The sequence below is a fragment of the Rhea pennata genome, chromosome 3 (genome assembly GCF_028389875.1).
Source record: "Rhea pennata isolate bPtePen1 chromosome 3, bPtePen1.pri, whole genome shotgun sequence".
In the NCBI taxonomy this organism is placed as follows: Eukaryota; Metazoa; Chordata; class Aves; order Rheiformes; family Rheidae; genus Rhea; species Rhea pennata.
Window position 1 is genome coordinate 107,630,476 of NC_084665.1, and position 25,917 is coordinate 107,656,392.

A 25,917-nucleotide genomic window follows, 5' to 3' on the forward strand; every position below is an offset into this window, starting at 1 on the left:
GTTTTTTTTTTTTTTTTTTTTACAGCAATTATCAGAGTTATTTAAAAGTTGAATTCATAAATATTAGGAACAATGAGAAAATGCCACAGAAGACTAATTTAACAGTGATAAATCCAATATTAAGGTATCTTGAGCAGGATGAAAAATGCCATCTGACCTAAAGTCCTGATTGGTACAAAAAGATTCTGCCAATTCAGATTTGTTTAGTACCATAGTTGTAGCAGGTGATCTGGTGGTGGCATGATTTTAGAATCACAGCCAAGGTCTGAGTGGAACACTGAACTGATATCAGCATCCTTGAACAGCTTGCCACTAAAATAAACGCTTTCATTGCCAAATGGCAATTATACTGTCATGATGCCAGATATAAAATTACACAAAATCTTTTTATTAGTGGCTCGAGCAATAGAGTAGATACAAAAATCTTAAGTAAAATGAAATTCTTGCAGCACTTTAATGAGAACCTAACATCTAATAAATTAAAGACACATCCTGCAAACATGATAAGCTTGATTCCTTTTGTGTTGCTGCCTTAGATACAACCTAGTTACTTTCTCATCTGGATGGCTTAGGTTATAAGTGTTCTCATAGACCATTCCATTTTTTTGCATTTCTAATATGCACTCAACTCCATTAGCATTTCAAAATTTGTCAAGTATTTACAAATAAAAACAGCTCTTTTCAGCCTGGACAAATAAATATCTCTAATTTTTTTTTGTCGTTGTCTCTAAGAATGAGCAGTAAAAAAAAAAAAAAATTTATTATGTGTGTCAGTTTATAAAATGCTTTAGTCTGCTGACAAAGAATAAGACGCAGTTTGCAAAAATGATGGTTTTTTCCTCCTTCACTAAAAATACAAAAAAAGACTTGCAAAGACACCTTAGTTTTCTTGTACTTAACTAACAAATTTGGGCCAATTTAACTTGCAACTCCTTTATTTGTTAGCTGTTTTCAATCATAATTAGCTATTCCTTTGGATCCGTAGATCTCTCATCGTCTATGCTGGTATTCACGCAATAAGCCCATAAGTCTTTGGGTGCTGTTCTTATAATGTTTTGGGATTAAATACAAGAAAGCTGGTCTGAGTATATATTTTTATTGAGAACCTTTCCTGAGATAACATGATGTTACTGAACAGTCAGATCAATGCGCTTGTTACTGTGTCACAAGCTGTGTGAAGCAGTAACGATTATGTTGTGGAAGCCCAAACATATAAAGATAAAAGCTAGAGTTGGGACATGTTTGGAACATGGTTGGAAAATGGACTTTGAGACACTGTTATGACAGGACAGAAAAATAGCAACTGCTGCAGACTGCAGACTCCCGGATCGGTGTGCAGGTATGTGTCGCTTCATATCTTGAGCGTGCAGTTGTTGCAATAGGCCAGGTTTGTGCAAAGACCTGATTCATTTTGCCTCTTCACTGAAGTTTATCAGAATTTCATACTAAACTTCTCAGATAATCAGCAGAGTGAGGCATCTAGTGATGCCAACACTAACAAGTAATAATAACAAATGATTTAGTATAGTTAGGATCTGACTTACCCTTTGGAAGAGCCTGTCTCTTTTCCTATGACCACATAAGGGGGAACGAATATTGCGATAACATACACATCTCAGTAAAAAGCTTAGTTGAACTGAAGCATTTTTAGTGAAAACAATATAATGTCTTCCTTCCTCTTTTTTTCTTCCAGAGAAGAGAATGATTTGATTCTATTTTCAGTACCCCTTTACCTGGTTTAGCTGAACACTGTAGAGAAGAGAAATGTTAAATTGTACTGGTAAAGGGAAAAGAATATATCGAAGAATAGAAGATGACCAAATAAAATAAGCAGTATTTTCTTCTCTTCCTACTTAAGGAAATACTGCATACACATGCACATACACACGCACACACAGTGTTTATATATATATTATGTACACACATATAGTGTGTGTGTGTGTGTTTATATGCATGTGTTGAGGAAATATTGCATAGATGTGTTTATCTGTAAGCAGGTGGTAAGATATTTCAGTGATTGCGTGGAATTTAGATGTATGTTTAAGTAATCTCAGAAATTACTTTTCCCATGGAAAAAGGTTGTTATAGTATTTCCTTTGACATATGCCTAGAAATTGTAATCATATATAGCAGCTGCAAATTGTCAAATATATGTGCTTGAAAACAAACATCACACTTCAAGTGTTTAGCTCAAAACCATATATATACCTAGAGGAAAAGCTTCACCGAAAACACTGCACGTGCTATAACAACAGTTGCACATACATAGAAAAGTACCTAAGCGAAATGTTAATAGTTAAATTACTTCAATGCCCTCTGCAGTGATTATTTACAGTGAGGTTTCTTTTAGCTCTGTATGTCAGGCATTTTTATTATTTAAAAAATACCTTCTTGGTTAAATATTAAAAAAATTTGTTATATATATAATATACATTTTATATAAAATGTATGTATAAAGTGAAATGCTTCTAGCAGGAACATCACAGGTTGTATTATATATCCTTTACTTCAAATATATTAAGAATTTTCTTTATACTTCCCTTTTTTCATACCTCTCTTTTTGAGGACAATTATTCTGTATACTGAAACATTCCACCTTAACAGCCACATTCTTTCCCCATCCATATGTTCTGCATAAAACCCGGTATTTTTAGGGTCTATATAGAACATAGACCATTGAATTTTTTAATGCATTTCTTACTCATAAAGTGTATAGCCATCCAGGAGTTTTTATTAAAAAAAAAAAAAAAAAAAAGAAAAAAAAAAAGTAATATTGTCCCAGAAAGCAAACTTAAGCTCCTGTATTCCCACAAAAAATGTACAGGCTTGCATGTGTGCAGTCATTTTTCATATACTTGACACATCACCTGTGATGCAGCCACAGCAGTGAAAGTAGTAGAGTATAAAAGCACTTCGATCCTTTGTACGGATGGGAACAACAGCAATTATGTAAGACACATAATTGTGCCAGAAGCACACAGATCTCTTTTAATTTCGAGCTAATGAGCTAGCCAGCCTGCTTTGTCTAGTCTGCTGTAAAAAACTGTGTACTTTTTAAATTTAAAAAGAAAAGAGTAAATAAAGCTATAATCTTTTGGCTCCAGCATTTGTGTTTGCAGTGAGATTTATTTTTTTTTTCAGCCAGACTTGAATTTGCTAATTAATTAAAGTTAAGGAAACTGTTAAGATTTAAACAAACTGGAATGCAGCTCTCAGACCTACATTCTTTGCACCTAAATCAAGGACCTTTACTTTATGCTAGTTGGCATAATATTGTAGGAGATTATTTGCAAATGGAGCCTGTAGCAGACTCCCTTCTGATATTTGCAAGTAAAATGAAGCAGTTTTTACATTGTTTCATATTTAGAGAAAGGCTTGTGTGGGACATGTCATGGGACTCAAAATATAAAATATGATACTCCTTTAGTGTCAGAAAACATTCTGTGGTGTGGAAGCTATCTTGGGGAAAAATGGAGTTATGACTTGGCTACCGCAAGTATGAGTGAAAAAAAGCTATATAATGTAATAAGTTTCCACACTTTGGAAAGGTTTTGATTAAAGTGTGGCAGAAATCCAATTGTATCTCTTCAGGAAAAATTTATCAAGAGTTACAGATGAACTATATCGATGTTAGAGGCATTGCAGAAATACTGGCAGTTATAAAAAGGAACTCCAAATTCAGTAATATGTTGACTCACGGAACCGTAATAGCAGGACGGATGAGAAGATAATTATACTGAATTTTTTTGCTATCCCAATCCCTTCATAAACCTTTGTATGTGCGATATTAAATGTTACTAAATTGTCAGGAAGGACAAAAGAATGAATTTCTTTGTCTTTAAGTAATTCTCTTGTAATCCCTCGTAAGCCAGACCTGGCTCTGTATACTGGTTTTCATAATATGATACTGTATTTTATACAGTATTAAGTATTTTATATGTACTACAGACATAAAACTTCTTAATTAAGTTTTCCAAATACCTGTTATAAACTATTCAGTGGCTGCTTCTTGTCTTTGTGTGAAACACTAATAGTCATAGTTTTCCACAGTCCCTTTTCTTATCCTTAAATGTTTTTGTATAATGAAATACAAATGGTCTACTATTTTGAAAAAATAAAATATTCACCAGTTGTAAACCGGATCAATGATGCTTGCTAATCCACTATAGTTCAAAAGAATTGATGGAAAAGGTGAAACACACTGTGGTCTGCTGTCTGGTTCCATCAGGGTGAAACCATCCATCAGTTACATCTCTCTCTCACTTCTGCAGGTTGGAAGTGGTTGTCTTAAAATTAAGTGAGAGGAATAGTGATTTCCTCTGTAACTTCGTCTTCCATAAATCCAAAAAGTCTTTAATGCCAGCTGTATAATGAATGATCTGCATACCGACAATATTCCGTCCAACTAAAGGTACTTAGTGTTGTAAGCTTACTGTGAGCAGTATCTTCAGATCGACATTCAATGGCACAGTAGTGCTCTTAGATCAAGGCTACCAAATGTTCTTTATCACCATCTGTAGTCCAAATTATGGAAAGTGTAGGGAGGCTGGAGAGGTGACCCCAGAGGGGGACTTACTAGAATTCGATTTATTTCTCCTCTCCTTCCATCACAGGTCTCTTACCTGCTGCTGAGTATTTCATTCAGAAAGAAACTCATGCCTTAAAGTCATCATATAAGTTAAAGTTAGATATCTATTTTAGGAGTAGGTTCTTCCTGGAAGAACCTTTTTATTCCTTCCTTGAAAAAATGACATTTTATGCCAACAAGGGGATTTGCCTTCCTCCTAGTGCAGTTAATAGTAGCATACATCAGCCAGTTCACTAAAGAGTGTGAGATACTCCACTGGTGGTGGACAGCATAGAAGTTTAGATATATCAGAAAAGATAAATAAACTTATGCATGTCCATAGTATGTGTAACTTATGGTTTATAGCTATTGATAACTAAGAATCTGTGAAGTAGAAAAGAAAAATGAAACTTTCAGTTTGTAAAGGTGCCAGGAATACTCCAAGTAAATAAAGCAAGCAATAGTATCACCACTAATCTGGTTTGAGACTGCAAAATGTGTGATGGAAAAAACTATATTCTGCAAGCTGATGACAGATTTTATGATTTGTATGAAGTATGTCAAGTGCAGACAGGTGCACATGTTTTGCTGTATCATAGCAGGATTATTTCACAGATTATGTCGTATAACTGAAGAGCAATAAGAAAGTCTCTCTCTCTGGTATTTGCAAGCTTTACAGAGATGTTGAGCAACCCCTGTTTTTCACTAAATTAGATGGGAACTGAGAAGGACTTGGTGCTTTCCCAAGCAAGCCCCACAAGTCAGCGTGCTTGTATTGCTATCTTAAGTGCCTGACTTTGGGGAAGCAACACAAGAAACCTTGGGAGTGACAAAGAGTGGTTTGTGTTATCCCAGTAGTGTTTTGCTATGCTTAGAAATAGGTGCTCTAACAGCATAAAGTAGCAGATGTAGAGCAGGATCAATCCTGAGAGCAGAGATACGTAGTACATGAACTCGTGTTGAGCTTGTAAGTGTTGAAGTGAATTCAGCCACTTTGCAATGTCAATTTGTCATGTTTCATTCTGTGAAAACCTGTAGCTGTATGGTAGGGAGGCTGGGATGGAGCCCATAGGAAATGGGGAGAGATTTGCTCTAGAAAGAAGGACTTTCTAGAATATGTGTCCCCCCGAGGGCATGGAATCAGTTTGAGCGCAACAGAGACCAGCAGTTTGCTGTGAACGGCAGTGCCCAGGTTCAGAGGTGATAGGAGAAAGAACTTTTTCTGCAGATGCAAAAGAGGCTGTGCAGATTTTTCTGCAGCTCTGAAAATCAGTGATGGGCTTTACTTAGGTAAAGGGGGCTTTTCTGCTAGGATGCATTAGGCAAGGTGGAGATACATATACACCCCCCCCCCCCTTTGTTCGCTATAAGTTTTCTCCCCAAGAAAGTCACCTACCCTAGGGTCCATTCTAATAACAATCTAGCTTTCTTTTTTAAAAGCCATTTCAGTCTTTTTGAGTGCTTGTTATGAAAAAAAGGTCTGAGCAGCCTGACCTCACAGCTCTGGCCAGGTCAGGACTCCATTACAGTGCACAGTCCAGAACAAACCCAAATAACTGGCCCATGTAGCCTCCCAACTATTACAAATTGGCAGAGCTCTGGGGATGTGTGATTGTATTTACTGGCTTACAGGACTATTGAGGGTCCTATGGTGTTTGTCACTTTTAGAACATACCTACTTGTGTGTCTGTGCATATCAGTAGTTTAACATATTCAGTCTGTCATTCAGAAATGAATTACCTGAGTATTGACTGTTTTTTTAGAGGAATTTAATTTGAACATGACTTAAAAATAAGCTGAACACAGACCCTGAAACATCTCTGTTTTTACAAAACTACTTAGATGCTATGTTACTAAATTTAAATAAGAATTAAGATCCAAAGAAACCTGGATTTAGGAAATATTGCAAATTAATACACTTGGAACATTTATATTCTTTCAGACTTTTCCACAGTATTTTGAAATAGGCTTTACTGATAGAACAATGTAACTAATTGTAGTTGTGTTGTTGTAAAAGCTCTATTGCACATTATGTTAAATGTGATTGGTTATTGGACATTATGTCAAAGATAAAGAAATATTGTAAAGAATATAAAAACATCACAATAATTGAATTAAAATGTCACATTTAAATACTTGATAATTTCAATATCTAAAATTGGTAATTTGGGGCAGGGCTTTAGTGCTGAGAATCTTCATTTTGCTATTTCAGAGTGTACTTTTGAATTGCAGTATAGATCTGGTCTTTGGTACAATTTTGTCACAGGGAAAACAAAGTATAAGCTTTCTGTTAGGTCGCTTATCATCTAGTAGTCTGTAGTCCAAAAAACTTCTTACATTTTACAGTAACTTAGCTGATAAATTTGAAAAGAATATTTTAAATGCTGATCAGGATTTTAAGACTGCAGCTTTTCTCATCTTTTCTGTTGTTATTCTAAGCAAAGGGAGAGATTGGAGCCTTTAAACTAAGCGTTTATTGAAAACCACCTCTGAAAAAAAAGTTTTTTTAAAAATATCTTTGAAATATAAATTTGTGGCCTACAAAGTTAGAATAAAAGAACATTTTTTTAAGTGTACATGTGATAAAAAATGCTGAAAATATTTTAAATCTAAATTTTGCAAATCTCACCCCTCCAGTTCCTGGTGATGCTTTCTGTTTAAACACAATAACATAATCTTATTAGCCAAGTACTAATAAGATTTCTGTATTTAGTAGCAATTAGTCTTTGTGGCTGCTAAACTCTAAAAACTATAGACAGCTTTAGAACACTTCAGCATTTCCTGCTTGGTAGTTTTCAAAACAATCACTAATTGTCACAGAATTTCTGTTCTTTCATGGCTGTGAATCTTTTCAGCTCTGTATTAGTCAATTTTTTGCTCAGTGAGTCAAACAAAATCATTCTTACTGGTGTTGGGGAGTACCGTTGAGCCCATTTAGGAAAAGCTGAGTGATGCCTATATGTAAAGCTGACCAATTCAGATTGTTTGCAGATGATGACCAAAAAAAGCCAAAATGAATGAAGACAATAAGCTTCAAATTAAAAACTAAAAGTCAAAGGTCAAAATATTTCCTTTCATTTAAAAATTAAGTCATTGAACTGTATAGAAGTTCTGGTAGCAAAATTGTTATTTAAGAAAATTTACTAGGGGCTTCATCAAGCATAGCTTTTTGCATAAAGTGACAGGGGGCCTGAAACATACTGTCAAAATTAATTTATTATTCAGAATCATTTCAAATATCTCCTAGATGTCTTAGATCAATGTATCTGTACCGAGTGTACCTATCAAAAAGGAAAGCAAGCTCAGAGTCTGTTTCATCCTGCTTCCAGCTGGGATTGTGAATGCTCATTGCTATGCACTGAAAGAGTTCAGAGAAGCAATAGATAGAGAAGTAATGGGAGGCTTCATTTACTCCCTTTGCAGACTAGGTGAGTGTCACATCAGGGTCGGTGTTGTCAGTTTTTAGACCCAGTCAGGAGCAAGCCATTAGGTGGAGGAGGCTATAAGAAGAAATGTAACTTTTGACTTGGTGCTGAGTAAGGTTACATTCAATGTTTCAGAAGAGCAACTCACTGCAACAGCAACCATCATATGTTTAGATTCAACATCCTATTTGAAACAACAAAAGGTCGGTAACAGTTGTGATCTACTTCCAGAACACAATCTACACAAAAATAAAGATACTTGCTAAAAGGAACTTGAACAGGTCAACTAAGAGAAGGATGTTGCTCCACGTGGTGTGGAAGGATACTGTGTGGAAGTGGGCCATTTCCCACCACTCCTCATGAAAGGCTTGAGGAAAAAGCAAAAGGAAGCCAGCATAGCTAAACAGCAGAACGAAGGAAGTTGTTAGAAACAAGTAGGTATCCTTCAGAGAGCTAAATTCACACCCAAATGGTATTGTAAATGGGTTTTAATGTAAAAATAGAGTAAGGCAGACCAAAGAAGATTTGGGCAATTAGTGCAAATAATCAAAACTAATTCTAAGTCTTACTTCTCCTACATTAGGATATGCCTGCCAGTCTGTCAAGCCAAAGGCTCATAATGTAAAAAGAGTAGAGAAACCTGTTTCAGAGAAGCGAAATGAGTTCTCTATGCTGATGTTATTTGCAAAGGAAACTGCAGAGAACACCACAGTGGATCCCCCCTTTGGGGGTTTTCTCACGGGATATGTGATGATTCAGATGATTTAGAAGTCATGGAACAAAATGAATGACAAAACAAAATCACGAGTAACCAGACTATATTCACCTAAAAATAGTAAGAGAAAAATTCCTAAATAACTGACAGTGATGTGTAGCAACTTGCTTAAATTGCCCTGTTACCAGAAACTTGGAGGCTGAATAGAGTGATGTCAGTTTTTAAGAAAGTTTTTTAAATCGTCAAGGGAACTGCAAGTCTGTAATCCTGATATTTGCCTTGGAGAGTTTAGCACAATTTACAATACAAAGTAAGACTCAGATGCCTAAATAACTATGATTTACATAGGAAATACCAACATAAATTTTGCAAAAAGGAAATCCACAAACATCTTGCAGCTCTTTGAAGAGCCAAGAAATGTGTGGATAAGAATGATCCAGCTGATGTGGTTTACTTGAATTTCCACAAAGTTTTGGTAAAGCCCCTAACCAAAGGTTTTTAAGACATAGCATAAGAGAGAAGGTCCCAGAATAGATAAGTAGATGAGTAAAATGCAACAGTTCTCAAAACAGAGGGAGATCACAACTGGAGGCTTCTGTTCAATTAATGCTCTAGTAAAAAGAGTTGAACAGTGAAGTCAGAAGTTTTCATAATGATACAGAGCTATTAACTGCAGTGAAGGCAAGAGCTGGCTGCAGTGGCATCTCGGATTGATCAAAAGAAAGACAGACGAATTTCATTTTAGGTAGTTGTCAAGTGATGTGCTTAGGAGAAAACAACCACAAAATTCACGTGTGTAATGATTGGCTCTGAGGTGACCATTTCCAAACAGGAATAAGATTTTTGGGCAGGATAAATGGTTCTCTGAAAATATCATTTCAGCATTCAGTAGTAGCCAAAAGGCAGATCAAATACTGAGACAAAAAGAACAAAACGAAAAAACATCATTATACTGCTGTGTAAATCTACAGCTCTTATCATGAATGCTGGCTGTGACAGTTACAGTGCTAGGTGGGGGGTTGTTGTAGCGCAATATGGTTCGTAGGTCAGGAATTTGCCACAGCTTATGAATAAGAAGAGTTTACATGTATGAAGTCAGGTAAATGTTTAGGTTAGAAAATTTTTATAGATAGTATGATATCTGCCTTTACTTATTATTGTCATTTCTATTTATTGGTTTTACCATAAGTCAGAAAAATAGTGTTCTCTTATGGCCAGTGTACATGCAACATTTACTAATTTTTATATGAATTCTTTGTGTAAACAGAGAATTATGAATGAAGAAATAAAAGGCAGCCCCTATCTTGAGCAGCTTCCAATCTTTGCCATTTTCTGCCATATTAAAAGTATTGTAGATGATTAAAACCATTAATGTGCTTTCTTCTGATTTCAAATGATGATTTGAAATACAAAAAAAAAAAATGAAAATACTGAAGTCTGCTGTTGTTCTCTTGAGATCTTTTCAGTATTGTTCTTATCCTGATGGACCATTGTATTTCATTGCATTAGTTAGCAAGATTTTTTTGCCCTTAGTCAAATTACTGCTTGCTAATATTTTAGGTTGCACTAAAAGTTACATTTTTTTGTCTTGCAAGATCCTAAACCAAAATAAAAGTATTTTGCATTGACTGCTTGGTGCGCTATGGAAAATTCATCTAGTATATAATGATCAAGGAGAGGGAAAAAAGCTTAAACTGAACGAAAAACAAGGAAAGAGGAACATGTCCTTTTTCATCTGAGCAAAAGAACAAAATTAGCATGAACAATATCCAAAAACCTACTGTGGGAGTTGATCCTTGAACAAGTACAGGAGAGCCAGCTGCCGCACTTGAGTCATGATGAGCACATTATAGAGGAGATTTCTAAAGCTCAGAGGATGCTCTTTGAATATTGCTCTTTACTCTTACTGTGCTGAGAGGTTTATTCTATTAATTTTTAGGGGGCTGATTTTTAAAAATCCCAGCATCACTAGCTTCACCAGTTTATTTTCAGGTATTCCGTTTACTGAAAGCCAAGTATTTCAATTTTACATGCTGTAGAACTTTGTATACCCTCACACACTATCTACATGAAGTATCAAGTGAAGATTACTTACCGGACTCACAGACCTAAGTAAATAGTGCCTCCCGCGCTTTTTTTTTGCCTTATGTGATGCCTTTCCTGAATGTTTTATATCTGCCTTTACCTGAAGGAACTGAAATGATACAGCTGAACTTGAAGAAGCAGTGCACAGCTCATCTTTTCAATCCTGTAGTTGCCAGCAATGTGTTTGTACTGATGATTAGTCTAGGCGGGAGATGGAATTAAAGGAAGTAGTTATAAAGCCTATTGCTCATAGCTTATCTTGAGCTTTGTGTTTAATCTCTTTGTTTTTCCAGCTGCCCTGATGATAAATACAGAATAATACTACTGGCATAATAGTAGTTAATAAAATCAAAATGTAAGTTAACAGAGTCTCTGTGTAAAGAGACTGTGTGAAATCATTATGTTTGTTATTTTCCTTGAAGATACAAACTAAGTATACTCTTTATTTGTAACAAAATTTGATAAGCTATATTTATAAACTCCATCTTCTATTGAATTTTAAGCCCTTTTATGGCATAGTTTGTGATTCTGCTCTCTTTAGGGCATGTACAGTTTTCATGGATAAAACTTTCATGTTTCAAACCAGACCAAATAAGTTGCTAGTACATGACTTTTTCTTTTGGTGGCAACCTTCTTTTTCAGGCTGCTTATTCCCTCTCTCAATCATCCTCTCAGTCAGACTAGTATGACTGTGCAGCTGCATGGTAAACTGGATCAGGGAAGTAATCTGGGTTAAAAATAACCCTGCCAAAAAGAACCAACAAAGGAAATAGTTATTTTTAACTTTGAACATTACCTGAGGAGGTTGTCCTTATTATGGCTGAAAAAAATACTTGTCAAACTGTGACTGTGGCTGGAAAATGTATGTGGGCTTTCTCTCTTGAAGCCATTTGTCAGATCTGACAGAGGGCACCAAATCCAGACTAAACAGGTTAGATACAATTGTTTTAGATAATCTAATTACATAATAAATTAGACTGCTTGTGGAGCAGAGATGAGTGTTAGGAAGGAGAGAGGTGACAGGCCGTTATGGAACAGAGGGAGAAAAAGAATCGTTAGCTCTTGTGGAATCAGGACAAGCTGTTGCTGCAGTTGTGGCTATTGTTAGCATGGTCCAAAAGCTAATGTTGTTATCATGTTACTTAAGTATATATTAAACATGTTACTATGAATGTTTGTGTATACATTCCCTGTTATGATTATTTTTCTTTGAAATAACAAACCTCTTCAGTCAGTAGAAAAATCATTAGAACCAAATTCTGGTCTAGTGAAGTTTTATTGAGCCTCCCTGCTGGTATGAAATGTAGTGAACCAGTCAAAAGTATTTTTGCATAGAACAGTGGTTTTTGTTAATTAGTAAAAAGCAGTCTGACGTGCTCATATTAAGAAGTACCTTCTTCCCTATCACTACGATGATTTTTGTAGCAGAGACTAGTTTTTTCCAGTTGTTAAAAGCATCTAATCTAATTTAATCTATCTACATCTCTTCTATAGTTAATGGAGAGAGAGAGAGAAATGGACACCTTCAGGTGCAGTTTCTTCTCAGCTGATTTAGGATGAGGTTAATCACTTTATGGAGATTTTAGTCTCCCTTGATTTATTAGAGGGATCATTGATCTAAGCGTACGTTAGACGCTGGCCATTCAGACAGCTAATTATGTGAGGTGAATGCTACTGAATATTTCATTTATAAATCTACTGTGTGGGCTATGGCTTGAATATTATGGATTGTATTTCTTTTACAACTCTTGTTTGTATTTTTGCATAGCTGATACAATCAAGTAGTCTTGCTGTCTGCATAAACATGCAGTTCTTGAATCCTACTAAGCTCTTGGAGTCCGTGATTATTGCATGCGCGTGAATTCAGTAAGTTACCTGAGCTGTTTGGAAAACGGGTGTTTACTATTTATTGTTGTTTTGTGCAGCTACTCAGATTAATTAGATGTCTCATTATTCTTGCATAAAGAGAGAGAAAAAGAGCCCACATTATTAATCCTTGTTTCAAGTCAAATAATCCTAATTTTGTTGGAGTTTCTTTCTGTGATAACTTCAGCAGGCAAGAACAGGATTCTCACAGAAGTCTTTTAGTGCTCAAATTGTGCTAAGAAATTTGATGTTGTAAGCATGAAGAGTGCCACAGGTGTATGGAATAGCTTTGTAATATTGTTCCTATTATATTCCATCCCGTTTCTTATCTAGCTGAACAAGCTGCTTGCTGTTCACTGATGCCCGATGAGTAAATGTTTTCACTGAATTTTCTGTACTGAGGCCCAGGCCCAGGGTTTTTTTGCTTTTCCTGAATTGATAACAGTTAATTTTGACCTTAGCAATGAGTTGTGTAGATCAATCCCTTATGTGTGCATTGCTTTGCATTTATCAACATTTAACTTCATCTGTTCCGACATGTTAAACTACTCTCACACATGACAGCAGTCTTTGAGGCTGAAATTTGCTGACTGACCAACGGGGAGAACCCTTGAATTATGAAGGCAGAATTTCAGTCTTACTAAAGAGAAAATAAAATATTGGGGAAAGAATGGCAAAAACTGCTAGAGGGCTGTAAGTTTAACTCCTGAAGATAACTAGGTAAAGTCTTGGGTTTGATTTGTTTTCTGTGTTGAAGGAAGTTTAGCACAGTTCTGATTTCTTCTCAGTCATATGTTTCTCTCAATAAAATACATATGAGGAGTCTACATTCTTTTTGCCTTTTGACAGCTTCACCAGGATTTCTTCAGACCTTCTGCTCTCCTAAGCTGCAAAGAATAAGGAAACTTTTGGACTTGACTCAAAACTTAATTATCTTAAGACCTATTCTCCCTTCTACACCATTTTTTAAAGTTATTTCAAACCTGTTGAATATGTTTGGCTACACAGCATGCCATAGTTTTGCTGAGATTTAGTGGTTCATGGTTGCTTTGAAAGCATGTTGGGCCCCTTTGTTGACAGCACAAATTAGAATGGCTTTATTAGCAAACGGTTCAACTAAACATTCTCCGAGGACTGAGGAATTTTAAGGAACAATGTATCTATATTTAAAGTGGAATTCACCTTTTGTAACACAAAAACTGCCATGAAAATAAAAGTTACATCTTAAGATGAAACATTGATGCTTTGTTTATGTTATCTTTCACCATTCATATCTGCCTTCAGTTCTGATATTTTACTCACAGGACTACACAGACATTATTTTTCCTACATCCCGTATGTCTAAACCATATATAAACATGTTTAGCTCAAATGCCATGGGTGTGAAACGTTCCATAATGTGGGTACAAGGTGGTGTTTGCTGCATCTTTAACATGCTGTGGTATTCATTTACAATGCAGCAAATTTATTTTTATACAGCCTCCTTCACAGAAAATATGGAAAATTGCTTTGCAATGAGTCATGTGTCAGCTAAAGAACTAGAAGTCTTATAGTGATATTTAAAGAGAGAAAGTGTCTCAGAGCTGACAGAGTTCAACACAGAAAAAGAATCAGAAATGAAAGAGAGGACCTGCAACTCAGAGAAAATACAAGCAAGAACTGGTAGGGGGAGGAGTAATGAGAAAGCCAAATATGTTGAAAATGTTGGAGGAGAATTTGCAGATCATTTGAAAATCAAGAGTTGGGCTTCAAGTGCCTTTGCTGCATTATTTCAGTTTTAGCTAGGAAAGATTCTTTGACTTCAGGAGCTAAACACAGGTAAATGAGAGAATCAGGCTCAATATATTAAGAGGAATTTAGAAGCATGCAGGTGAAGGTTGAGGGAAGGATAAATAGCTTTGCTTTCTAGAGTAAGGCATTAGAGCAGTGCTGGACTCTGTGGTATTTAAATGTGTAAGGATTTGGTAGACCATAAAAGAGTGAATTTCAGTTGATTAGGAAATTATTATAGGTCTAAATAAGGATTTCAACAGCAGTGCAGTCAAAGTGAAGATGAATTCTGGCAGTCTTTCTCTTGCTAGCGACAGGAAGGCTTGCACTGAGAAGCGACTGCGTGGGGAAGAGGAAGCCAGTTAAGGGTCAGGGATGACTTAAGAATTCTGCTTTTGCGTACAATAATAAGGTCTGAATAAAGAAACGTGAAAGCTGACTCTGAAAGTGAGAAGAAAGTTAATTCTTTTGAAGAATTAACTAGTAAGGAAATTATAAAGTAGCAAGGGAATGGCAGAACTAAGGCAGTTAGAAAGATCAGAGATTACTAGCTAAGGTTTATGATGCTGTGGATGCTTTCCCTGTGAAGTTGATGTCCAAAGCTGAACTAGCAGAAAGATGTCCCAAAGAAAGATGATGTTTGGGAACGGGGAAGGAGATGAATCAGAAGCAGATGCCTGGTGTTTTGAAGGTGCACTGCTATGCATCACACTTTTAGTGTAAATTGCATACTACCTTCTTGTGTGCTTAGTCAAGTCTACCAACTAATATTGTGGGCCTCTTGGGAGAACTCTCTCATCCCATGTACCCCTTGCCTGGGTAGCTCTGCCCATGTTTTTTGCCCTAGGGGTTCTTTTGGCTTCACTTCATGTTGTAGTTGTGTGTGTTAGGAAAGTAAATATGATGCAAAGTACCTAGCACAAAGGAAAGGATGGTGTTTGTTGAAAGCAGAAGGGAAGAGAGCTTGTCTGCCTGGTGCATTCAGAAGAATGTGCTTTGACATTGTGGTACTGAAAGGCAGATACACTCAGACATCCAAGAATTTGAAGGGAGTAATATTTCATTGCATGCAGTTCCCAAATGCTTGTTACAGATCTTCTTATGTAAAACTATTGTGTCTCTTTTGAATCTGCAGAGGAGGAATATCAAGGACAAACCAAGAGAAAGCGCAATCGAAGGAAGAAACAGAAGAACAATTTGCAAAACCATAATAAATTACATGGAGGAAAAAGAGAATCTGGAATTCAAGAGACTCTTTTGCAAGATAATTTACCGCTGCAGCTGATAGACAGCCCCAAAATAAGCAAAAACAAAAAGAGGAAAATGAAAAAAAAGCGACAAAAAGAAAAAATGAGAGCAGCTGGCTTGCTAACAAAAACTACTGGTGTGGATTTTACATATCAGCCTGACAAAAACAACAGTGAAGAAGGAGCAGACTTTAAAGACATAGATGAAAAAGCAGATAGTATTCTGGACTTCTTACAGGCAACACAACAAATTTATTTTGCTGACAGTATGTACCGCTCTTTCTCCTTTCTTTTCATGAGCAATACAACTTAAAGGAAATAGATGTATTCTTACAGCTAGTTAAGCATAGGCTTGACTGCCTTTACAGAGCTGAATGAAAAATATTAAACAGCTTACCTACCCATTCATCTTAATTCAGAACTGTCAGTCCCTGTCCTATAAAATTTATTTTTAGACTACCATACTACCTTAAGAACCCTATTAAGGTAACATCAAGTTTTTCATGTTAATTTTTCCCAAGATTATAGATAAATTTTTCTTTGCTTACTGTTAAAATATTTACGCTGTGTCAGGTTTTCCTGCTGAGTTTAGCATTAAGAAGTCATCTACCTTTAATGGCTAAAATATTTTTTATGCCCAAAAATGAAATTTTTGCTATTTCAGTGTATGTCAAAACAAGCATAACTGAACAACTTGCATTTGTGTTACTTTAATTCCAGAGTAACTGAGTAAAATTGTAAACTTAGTTAACAGTTTTGCCATTAATACATGAGCCAGTTGGTCTATTGTCCATAGTTGTGCTGCCTGTAGAATTGTTTTAATACCCAGCTTCCCTAGCTGTCACATTCAAGTTTTAGCAGTGGCTGACAAACTGACAAGCCCTGGTGTCAAACCTGCATATCAAAAAGTTGAGCTAATGAGGACCTTGAAATCCACAGAGATTAAATTCTCAGGTAAAAGCAAATTCATCTGTAGATGAGATGTCACATCCATAAATCAGTGTTCGACTAACTTTGTTGTTAGGCAAATCCTACTTTACATATATAAATCTGACACATTGCTGTTTGCCTTGTCTAGTTGAGTGAATTTAGCACTACCCATAAAATTGGAAGCCTTTGCTTTAACAGCATTTGCAAATGGTCACATTGGATTTGATATTTACGTAAGAAAGCTGAATTGAGAATAATCTGTTCTTATCATTTGGTTTGCTAATAAAAAGCATAAGAATGCAACTTCAAAGGTAGTCTAGTTAAAGGGGTGGACTGCTCATTGTTCCTAGAACGGAAGAATGAATCAGTACTTTAGCACAGTGTATCCTTTAGCAATAGTGTATCCTTTTCTGCTGTATTGCATACTCCAATATACAGTTTTTAACTAAAAACATAAAAGTACAATAATGAGGTAATTGGATGCCTCAGGAATGCTTTGTGGCAATTCCCTAAGGTTGTTGTCTGTCTCCACATGTGTGTGCATTTTTAGAATAAATAGTATATAGGAAACAAAGATACAGCGCTTTGGCTACAGTACAGATTTATCATCATACCTTTTTCCTACACTAATCTTAAAGACCTACACCTCTGTCCTCTTGCTATGTGTTCCTGTCGTTATGAATCCAATTGTCGCTTACACTTTCTGTGTTTGATATTTTCCCCTTTTCAGTGTTTTAATACCTAGCAGAAAATGGGAGGAACATACTGCCCTATAGTATGTGATGTTTGGTTATAAGTTTTATTTAAAAAGAAAGATACTGTCTTTGAAAGAAAGTATCCTTAGGAAAATTCTCCATGCTCATTGAATATTTTTAATCTAGTTTCCCAACTATTTGTCCAGATAAATCAGAATGCACAGATCCAGCTATAAATTCAGCAACTGTCCAAGAGCTTTTACAAAATATTGAATCTCGCAACGTGGCTTCCTCAGATGTGACTCTTCTACATCAGCTGAAATCCCTTGTGTTGCTACAGGATATTGAGAGATTGAAGAATGCTTTGCAACAATTCCAAGAACATTCCCTGATGCCTCCTGGTATGTACCATTCACTCATATTCTTTCACTGATGTGCTTTTCTATGTTGATTAAAGTTCAGGTTTGCCACAGTTTTTTGTGTAGGGGATTAAGAAACTGTCAATAGTTATGTAAAGGTAAAAGTATGATTGTACAAAATATACAAATATCTTCCCGCAGTATATCCGCCACAGAAAACAGTAATTTGCCCCTTTCTTTCCTTTTTTCTTACTATCAATACTGAAACTTTTCGTACTTTTCAGCAGCTTCAAAATACAAAGTGATTTAGGTTCTTAAAACACAGTATTTCTTTAAATTTAACAGTGTTAAAATTCGAACAAGTTTAAAACGTATTTTAATTTTTCTCTTTTTCTCTAGAAATTTCTCTAGAACACTAGATTTTTTCATTTAAAATGACTACAATGATGTCTTAAATCTTGGAGATTTCACTTAGCCAGTTTAGGTTTAATTTTAAATGTGTAAGCGTCAATAAATCCTATTATTTCATTTTTATTTAGTCACCTACTTGGGGTCTTTAACACCAAAACTTTGCATGCTAGTGTTTAGTTACAGTTTTGTTTAACTATAAGTGCCAGTTTGAAGTTACTAAAAAAAAAAAATTAATCTCTAAAAATTTTAGAGTTATTGATTATAATGAATGTAATAATAATTTCATTTATGAAAAGAGAAGTTACTCTCTTATTATATTCATTTCTTTGAGACCAAATAATTTTAGTAGAATTAATTCTTGGACAATTACTAGTTTCTCAAATGAGGGCAGGATCAGCATGGGGTTCATAGAAGGTATAATAATTCATTTTTTTCTGAGCAGTCATCATTTAAAAAGTCCTTGTTACTTGTCATCAGTGCATTTGTCAGCATCAGCCAAATCTACAAAATGTGCTGAATATTCTTACATCTCAAAGAATTTAAAAGGATTTGAGAGCCATTGCTGTTGAACAAGAGAATCACAGCCATTTTAGATAGTTTTCTATGTCTTTTGAAAAGTAAGAACTCAGCTTATCTAAATCAACTGAATACAGTAGGAGTTTTGTAGGTTTTGCTGCTTTTGGATAAGCTTCTCTGTTTATTTCTATATAGTGGAAATAGCAAGTTGAAGAGAGAAAAGAAAATTAGAAGCAAATTAGAAACAAATCCATGCAAATAGATTTGCTGATGTATCTGTTTGTCACTTCAAAAAGCAGAAAACAGCTTTATGAGTGATTTTTTTGAATTCATTTGATGTTTCAGCTGATACAGCCTGAAATTGTTTACTCTTCTGATTGATTTTTCTGATAGTGATTTTTGTCAGTGATGGCTCAATTCTAATCTCATACATGCTATAATTTAGTTGATTGGAGATTCATGAGGTACAACAAAGTAAGAAAGAGAAAAACTGTTGTGAATTATTAAAGGATAAATAAACACCTGCTATATATTAATTTGATTCAGCAAAATTTAATAATACTTTTAGTTTTAATTGAAGAATTTCATCAAAAGAGAATCTAGTGGTCTGAAATTTTTTCTTGCAGTAGACTTGTTTATTCATTTATTTCTTCTACTTCGGCTCAATAATACTTGTCTTGCTAAGTTATTTTTTTTGTTATTTCGGATTTCATTCACAATGAATGGGTGATAAAAGTAGACAGGTTTCCTTAAAGTTAATTTTAAAACTTATTATCTCAGCAAATTCAAGTTCTTACAGAAATAATTAGGGCTGTTCATGAACATAAGAATGTACAGTACATCAAAATGACCCCAGTTTTCCTCCAAGTTCATATGATTATCTTGGCTTTTGTTCTGGGTTTTTTATTGTTTATTTTTAATGAGATGTGATCTCCGAGAAGCAAAGGTCATTCCTTATTAACATGATGAAAAGAAAATAATTTTTCTTAATATTAGCAGAGTATCTTATTTTTCCAAACCACCCCCTTCTATTTTCTATACGTCAAGCAGCAGTGTGCTAACCCTTTTTCCTATGGTTATGATTCACCTTAAGATGCCACAGCAAATGAGTAGCAGTATGTTACATGTTTTGTTCTGTTTCGTCTTTAAGTCAACAAAAGAACGAGTAGGAAAAAGCAGTGAGATATGATCCATCCTCTTAATAGAGACACTTAGTTCCCATTAGTAAACTTTATAAAATAAATATACTGTTATATATTTTTAGTCTCTCATAGAGATAATAGTAGACAAAGGCTATTATAGCTTTCACTGTGTTGTTATTATCATCATATATTTACTATATATTATATAAATATAATTAGATTATATATACAAATTACATTATGGTTTAAAGCTATTTTATTATATTATTATATTTTTATAGTATCGTATTATAGTGTGCAAACTTTTCCAGTGTGCTAAACCATAGAAATTTTCCAATGGTGCTACCAAGTCCCATTTAGCAAGTTTACGTCTCCTGACAATAGACTTGCTTTTCTTGGTTACTTTTTTACAGACTCTTTAGATTACAGGCTGTCCAAGGTCTACAGAACACAAGTTGAAAACCCCTGATTCAAAACCATATTTGGGAATTTCCATGTTTGTATGTGAGGAACATCCATACCTCCTCACATATTATTCAGGTTTGAAATTATAGTTCAGCCAAGAGAAGAAAGAAAAAAGGAAGAAAAAAAGCAAATTTGTATTTGATTTTAACCTCTTAGATTTCAAGATATGCATCAATTTTGAAGAAAGTTGTAAGCAGGTTGGTGGTAGAGTCTGTAAAAATTTTACAGGAAGAGGAAATTGCTAAGGAGAATGAAACAGAAAATTTGTCGAAATTAAGGTAGTATCTTCAGTCCTTCCTATAAAGTGAGAAAGCATACTCAAAAAGAGAAGAAAAAGAATCTCTGTGATTGAGATGTTGGTTGACCTATCTTCTTGTCATCCTCTATCTCATAAATGGAGACTACAAAGAGTCTAAGTAAGTAGCTTGTACTTCAGTGATCATACAAAGTTGAGGTTGGTTAACAATTTTTCTTTGGAAAAGGCCATTTTTCTGGAGTGTCTTTGTTCTCAAATTTTCAAAAAGAACAAAATTTCATATTACTATTTCCTTTTATTTTGGATTATTTAGTGACAGATACTTACCTCTACCTAAAGTCTTCCATAAACCCAGGGAAGAGAAGGGTTAGAAATCAAATGGACACATATTTCTATTGATGGGAGTTTCACTGCTCTCTGTCAGAAGCAGGTGGCCGTTTCTGAAAAGAAGTCCAAAGTCCTTCATGATCCTTCACAGAGCAGTAGGCAAAAAAAAAAAAGCTGTGACTGGTTCCAACCTATTTTCTGGTTGGAAACTGTACCTTTTGGAACAAGGGCTACCTAATTTTTATTTCACATCAATTATTAAAGCACAGGTGATCACCTAATTAAAAAAAAGTCATTATCTTCAAATATATGAATTCATCCAGTTTCTACTCATCAGCTTCATTCTTTTATCTATTAACATTTTCCCGTTGTTGGGGAGTATCAAGTATAAAATATACTCTTCTCCTGTTGCCTAGGAAATTATCACTCACAGAATAGCTAGAAGCTACTTTTGACAGGTTTTTTTTTTTTGGAAAATTGTCCCTACATACGTCTCCTTCATGCGGGCAAGAAGTAATACAGTTACTTTATGCCAACTATTCCCAGGCTGGATGCACAGAGAGCTTAAAATGCTAGAAATTAACAATTATTTTGAACGAGCATTCAAAGAAAATTAAAGGGGAAAAGCTCTATTAAAAGAACATTCTAGAATCATCTTAAATGTAAGTGATAAATACTGTAGAAATTCCTATTGTTAAAAATAAAGGTAGATAGATAATCTCTGAGTTAAGGCAAATGCTGTGGCATTTGGGGGCTTTCATGCAGCTGTCTGTATGTGATTTAGCACAAAAGGATTTGTTCTCAACTGTGGCCCCTAGGTGCTACTATAATGTAAATAGTAATGTTCAAAATCGCTCTCCAGACAGAAGGAAATGGAAGAGATTGTATTCTTTTAGCCTTACCCAATGGCCATGTCATTTCAGTCTCCTCTTTTCTGAATTATTGAATAATAAATTATGACATTCCATAGTATAGGACCAACAGTGGATCTCATACAAACAACTGACCTCCTACGAAGTCTGTGTCTGTTTATCTAGGAATTAATATGTATTAGTCATCAAGCTCCAATGTCTGTGTTGTTTGTACTGAAATGCTTCTATCAAATGGAAACAGATGTTCATACAACTATTTTTCTTTAATATTTAGAAATGTCATAGAGATATTTCAGAAAGATTTTTTTTCTTCATTTCAGATCATATCAAGATCATCTCTTCTCTGTTTCACTACTGGATTACAGATATCCTTCCTGTGAGGAACAGGAAATAAACCCTTGCCTGTGTCCATATGTGTGGGCTTAAAATGTAATAAACAGACTCTTAACCAAGTAGCAATTGTTCAGGAAGAGCAGTGTCAATATACATTCTACATATTCAGGTAAATGAATAGTTTTTCATTGCTATAAACTCTGGAAGACAATAAACAGGATAAAAGTATATGTGATTTTTGTGCTTGGTTGGTCAAGAACATGCGTATGCTGTATGGCCTGAGTCTGTAGTTGGATCAGTATGTTTATTTCCCTTTAGGATAAAGGCATTAGCTAGAATGATTAATATGTATCAAAAGTATTTTAAGAAGTTAATTTATTTAATTTATATGTTTATAATTTGATAATTCTTTTCTGGAAGTTTTATTTCTTGATTTTTCTTGTTTTTCACATATACATTTTTGTTTTTTGGGTAAACAGATATTTTTATATTTAACTGAAGCAAAAATACATCTGAGGATTGTATTTTTCTGAATAAACCACTAAATTATGGAAATAGATGAATTTCTACATCTGGGTCACCTAGATACTGTTTGGAATTATATAGGAAATTGGATAACATTTTCAGGACTATTCCATTGTACTGTGCATTATAATTCCCCAAGTATAAGTCAAGGTTTTTAGAAAAAGTGGGCTGGTTCTGACTTTGTAGATCTAGTGGAACTTCACAGACTGCAGAATTATGGGACCAAGTTCTCTCACAGTCCTTCTGTGCCTAAATTTATTAATTTGTAGATGATGCAATAAATAATATCCACAGTTATAACATGTTTGGGAGTTTTTTTAAGAAAAAGTGCTTTGTAAGTGAGGTATTTTTTCTCGGCTGAGTCATTCACCAGATAGGTGAATGCAAGCCATTTCTTATCTTAATTTGTTTCCTCATCAGCAGAATAAGAACAATATATTTACCTCTTCTAGCATGTGCTTGGAGACATATTACTGACAAGTACTATATAAATACTGCAAATTATTTGCTTATTTCAATATATTTTTTGTATTACGTTGCCTGATACTTCAAGGCAATTGTTTATAGTGATGCTCAAGTGTAATAGTAGAAATACAATCCTACCTCTTTCTTGTTAAGTGGAATAAATTAAAAGGGGTCCAGTGTATCACAGGATTGCAGGTACAGTAAAAATGGTCACATGTCTAAGGCAGCTGCATGGAGCTCTGGAGAACTTTGGTTAGATCTGTATCTCATAGGAAAGACATTTAAACCAGACTTCGCAAGGAGTGAGCTAACAGTGTGTTCCTTGTTTTAATGTTCCTGACTTGCTGACATCTAGGCACCCAACTGTAACTGTGACTTTTCATTGAGACGCTGTGTGCCTCAGTCTCACATCTATAGAATGGAGAAAATAACAGCTTCAGTGTGTTAAACACCTAGATACTCTATTGACAGACTCCGCAGGAAATTAACCACTTCAACCTCAGATTAAAGCTTGAATGTTATGCAATAAATGAGGCTTAGCAATCACACAAAGAGAATATATAGCAGCTCATTAGGTAAACATCATCTATCCTGTACCATGAATGTGAAAAAAATAAATAAGATCATGTAATTAAAGATATTAGCATAAAGTGTAAGACCAGAACGGGGCAAATTAAGACTGTAAAAAGAACTGCAGTTCCTGCAGTTCCTTATTTTTGAGCTATTTTGTTAAGGGATGTTATAAGGCTGCAGACTCCAGGACCCAGGGATTCCTCCTCAGCTGCTGGAGCCCAACCCTGTGCATCTGGAGACCCAGAGGTCCCTCTGCCCCAGGTGAATGGGCACAGCTGCTGCTTTCCTGTTTGCAGGTTGAGCAGCAGTAGGGCTGACTGTGTATCCCAGAGAGGCATGGATGCCTAATGTGGCCAGTGACACAGTCTGCCACGGACAGTGAACTGCCTTTAACAATACTCACATATAACACTACCAGAACTCACATAAAACATAAGTCTAGATAGCCAAATCCTGTTTCTCTTCTCCAGCTTTTGGGGATTGAAGTTTGCTAGTGAAAACACACATACCCTTACTATCTAGATCCACAAGCATACCCACATTTGCAGATCCCTCAGATACCAGCAGGGGTTCTCAGCCTTTGTAATATCCATGCCTGGAGCCTGGGTCTCGTATTTATCAGCTAGTCCAGCCTGAAATTTGTCAGCTAATTACCCATACACACCACACACATCAGAGTAGGGGTAAATAGAAACAGTCCCTTCAATTGCTGGTGCCCCAGGCATGTGGCCTTCTGTCCCAGTTGCTGGCATTTAATTCATTCACCCCATCCTAGCCCACACCTGTTGTTGGCATCCAAGACACACAGGCCTTGTGACCCTGAGAGGTCCCCTCAGTTGCTGACACAGAGACCTGACTTGCTTCAGTTGCTGGCACCAGAAGCACATTGACCACTACTGCCTGAGGTCCAACTCCAGTTTCTGGTGCTTGATTCATTCACTGTAGTCTCTCCATTTGCTGGCACTTAGACCTTACAGTAATCACACATGGGGTAGAAAGTGAGATTATGTGCAAAGATAGTTAAGAAAGGATTTAACAAGAGACAGAATCACAGAATGGTTGCGGTTGGAAGGGACTTCTGGAGGTCATCAAGTCCAACCCATCTGCTCAAGCAGGGTCACCCAGAGCATGTTAATAGACTGTGGCAATCAGGCAGCGCACTCAGTTAGACAAGCATACTGACCGGCAGCAGGTTACGTGCAACCAGCCTCTTTTATCCTTCCTCCTCTCTATTTCCACCCACCTTATTTCTCCCCCAATCCTCCCCTTCAGCCTTTCCCCAAACCATTCCTTAGGAAATTGTGCATAGTTCCACAGGCCCCCCTGAAGTATTCATAAACTTCATCTTATTTCCTCCTGCTTATCAGCTACAAAGTCCAGCTTGGCAATCTCCAAAGCTATGCCTGTAATTTCTTAATGACTCATTAATTAGTGAGTGATTACAGCTTGCTTGTCAGGTTTGTGTTTCTGTGGGTTTTTACTGCTTTCCCTGTTACTCAAGATTCCCTTTGAGCTGAAAAGTCCTTGATCTGATAACCTTAAGGAAGCAGATGCTTCATATACCCTTACAGATTGGCTATGTAACTTTAATAATGCCATTTTATTATAAACTCAGGGATCTAGCAGTTGCATAAGCAGTAACATAATAATTTATTATCTTCATTTTTGTCACCTACATACATTGAGCAAAGGAGCACTATTACCCGACCAAATTAGGAAAGGAAACAGAATCTAGAAAGCCTCTTAGTTCTTATCCGTAGCAGGCAACAGTGGAAGAAATATTCTATGCTGTTGGTAGCACATACAAGTCCCTGCGCGTACTAAAGTTAGATGAGGTACTTCTATTATTTCTTCCTCACATATTACCTTTCTTAATTAATTGCATATAGTTCTAAGGGATATGGGTTACTCATGGACTGGAGGAAGTTAAGATCTCCAGTAGAAATAGATTCTTCATGATGTAGAAAGCCATTTTATTTTGTTCTTCTGAATTGAGAAATTATACATATGATAATTATATGATGATTAGACTAGTAATCAGTTTACTAATGCTTTAAAAAATATGTTTTCTGGATTTAAGTATTAGTTTACTTTTAATTGCTTATGTAACTTACATTGGATTGAGCAATTTTGTTGTGGGATTAGGTAGGACCTTTCAAAGGTGTAAGAAAATAATTTTAACTGCAACATGCAATCCTTAGTGTAACAGAATTCTGTATTAGAAATTTCTCTTGCTTATTATGTGTGTTTCAATGCTTGGTCATTCCTCATACTATTAAAAAGATTTTTAAAATTAAGCTGAATTTTAAGTAGCTGCATATAGAGAAACAGATTTGGATATCTTTGCTAGTCAGAAATATTTTGTACTGTTGA

At 35.5% G+C, this 25,917-nt stretch overlaps 1 protein-coding gene across 2 annotated transcripts in view; it reads left to right on the plus strand.

Annotated features, from left to right (window-relative positions):
• The window catches only part of ERICH1 (glutamate rich 1), a 64,725-nt gene extending 42,406 nt beyond the window's left edge, over nt 1-22,319 (plus strand). For both annotated transcript variants that reach the window (XM_062571125.1, XM_062571127.1), the window contains 3 exons: nt 15,564-15,941; nt 17,507-17,701; nt 21,969-22,319. In XM_062571125.1, coding sequence (XP_062427109.1) covers nt 15,564-15,941; nt 17,507-17,701; nt 21,969-22,042 — 647 coding nt within the window. In that variant the 3' untranslated portion in view covers nt 22,043-22,319. The remainder of the gene's footprint in view (nt 1-15,563; nt 15,942-17,506; nt 17,702-21,968) is intronic.
• Nucleotides 22,320-25,917: the final 3,598 nt, after the last annotated feature.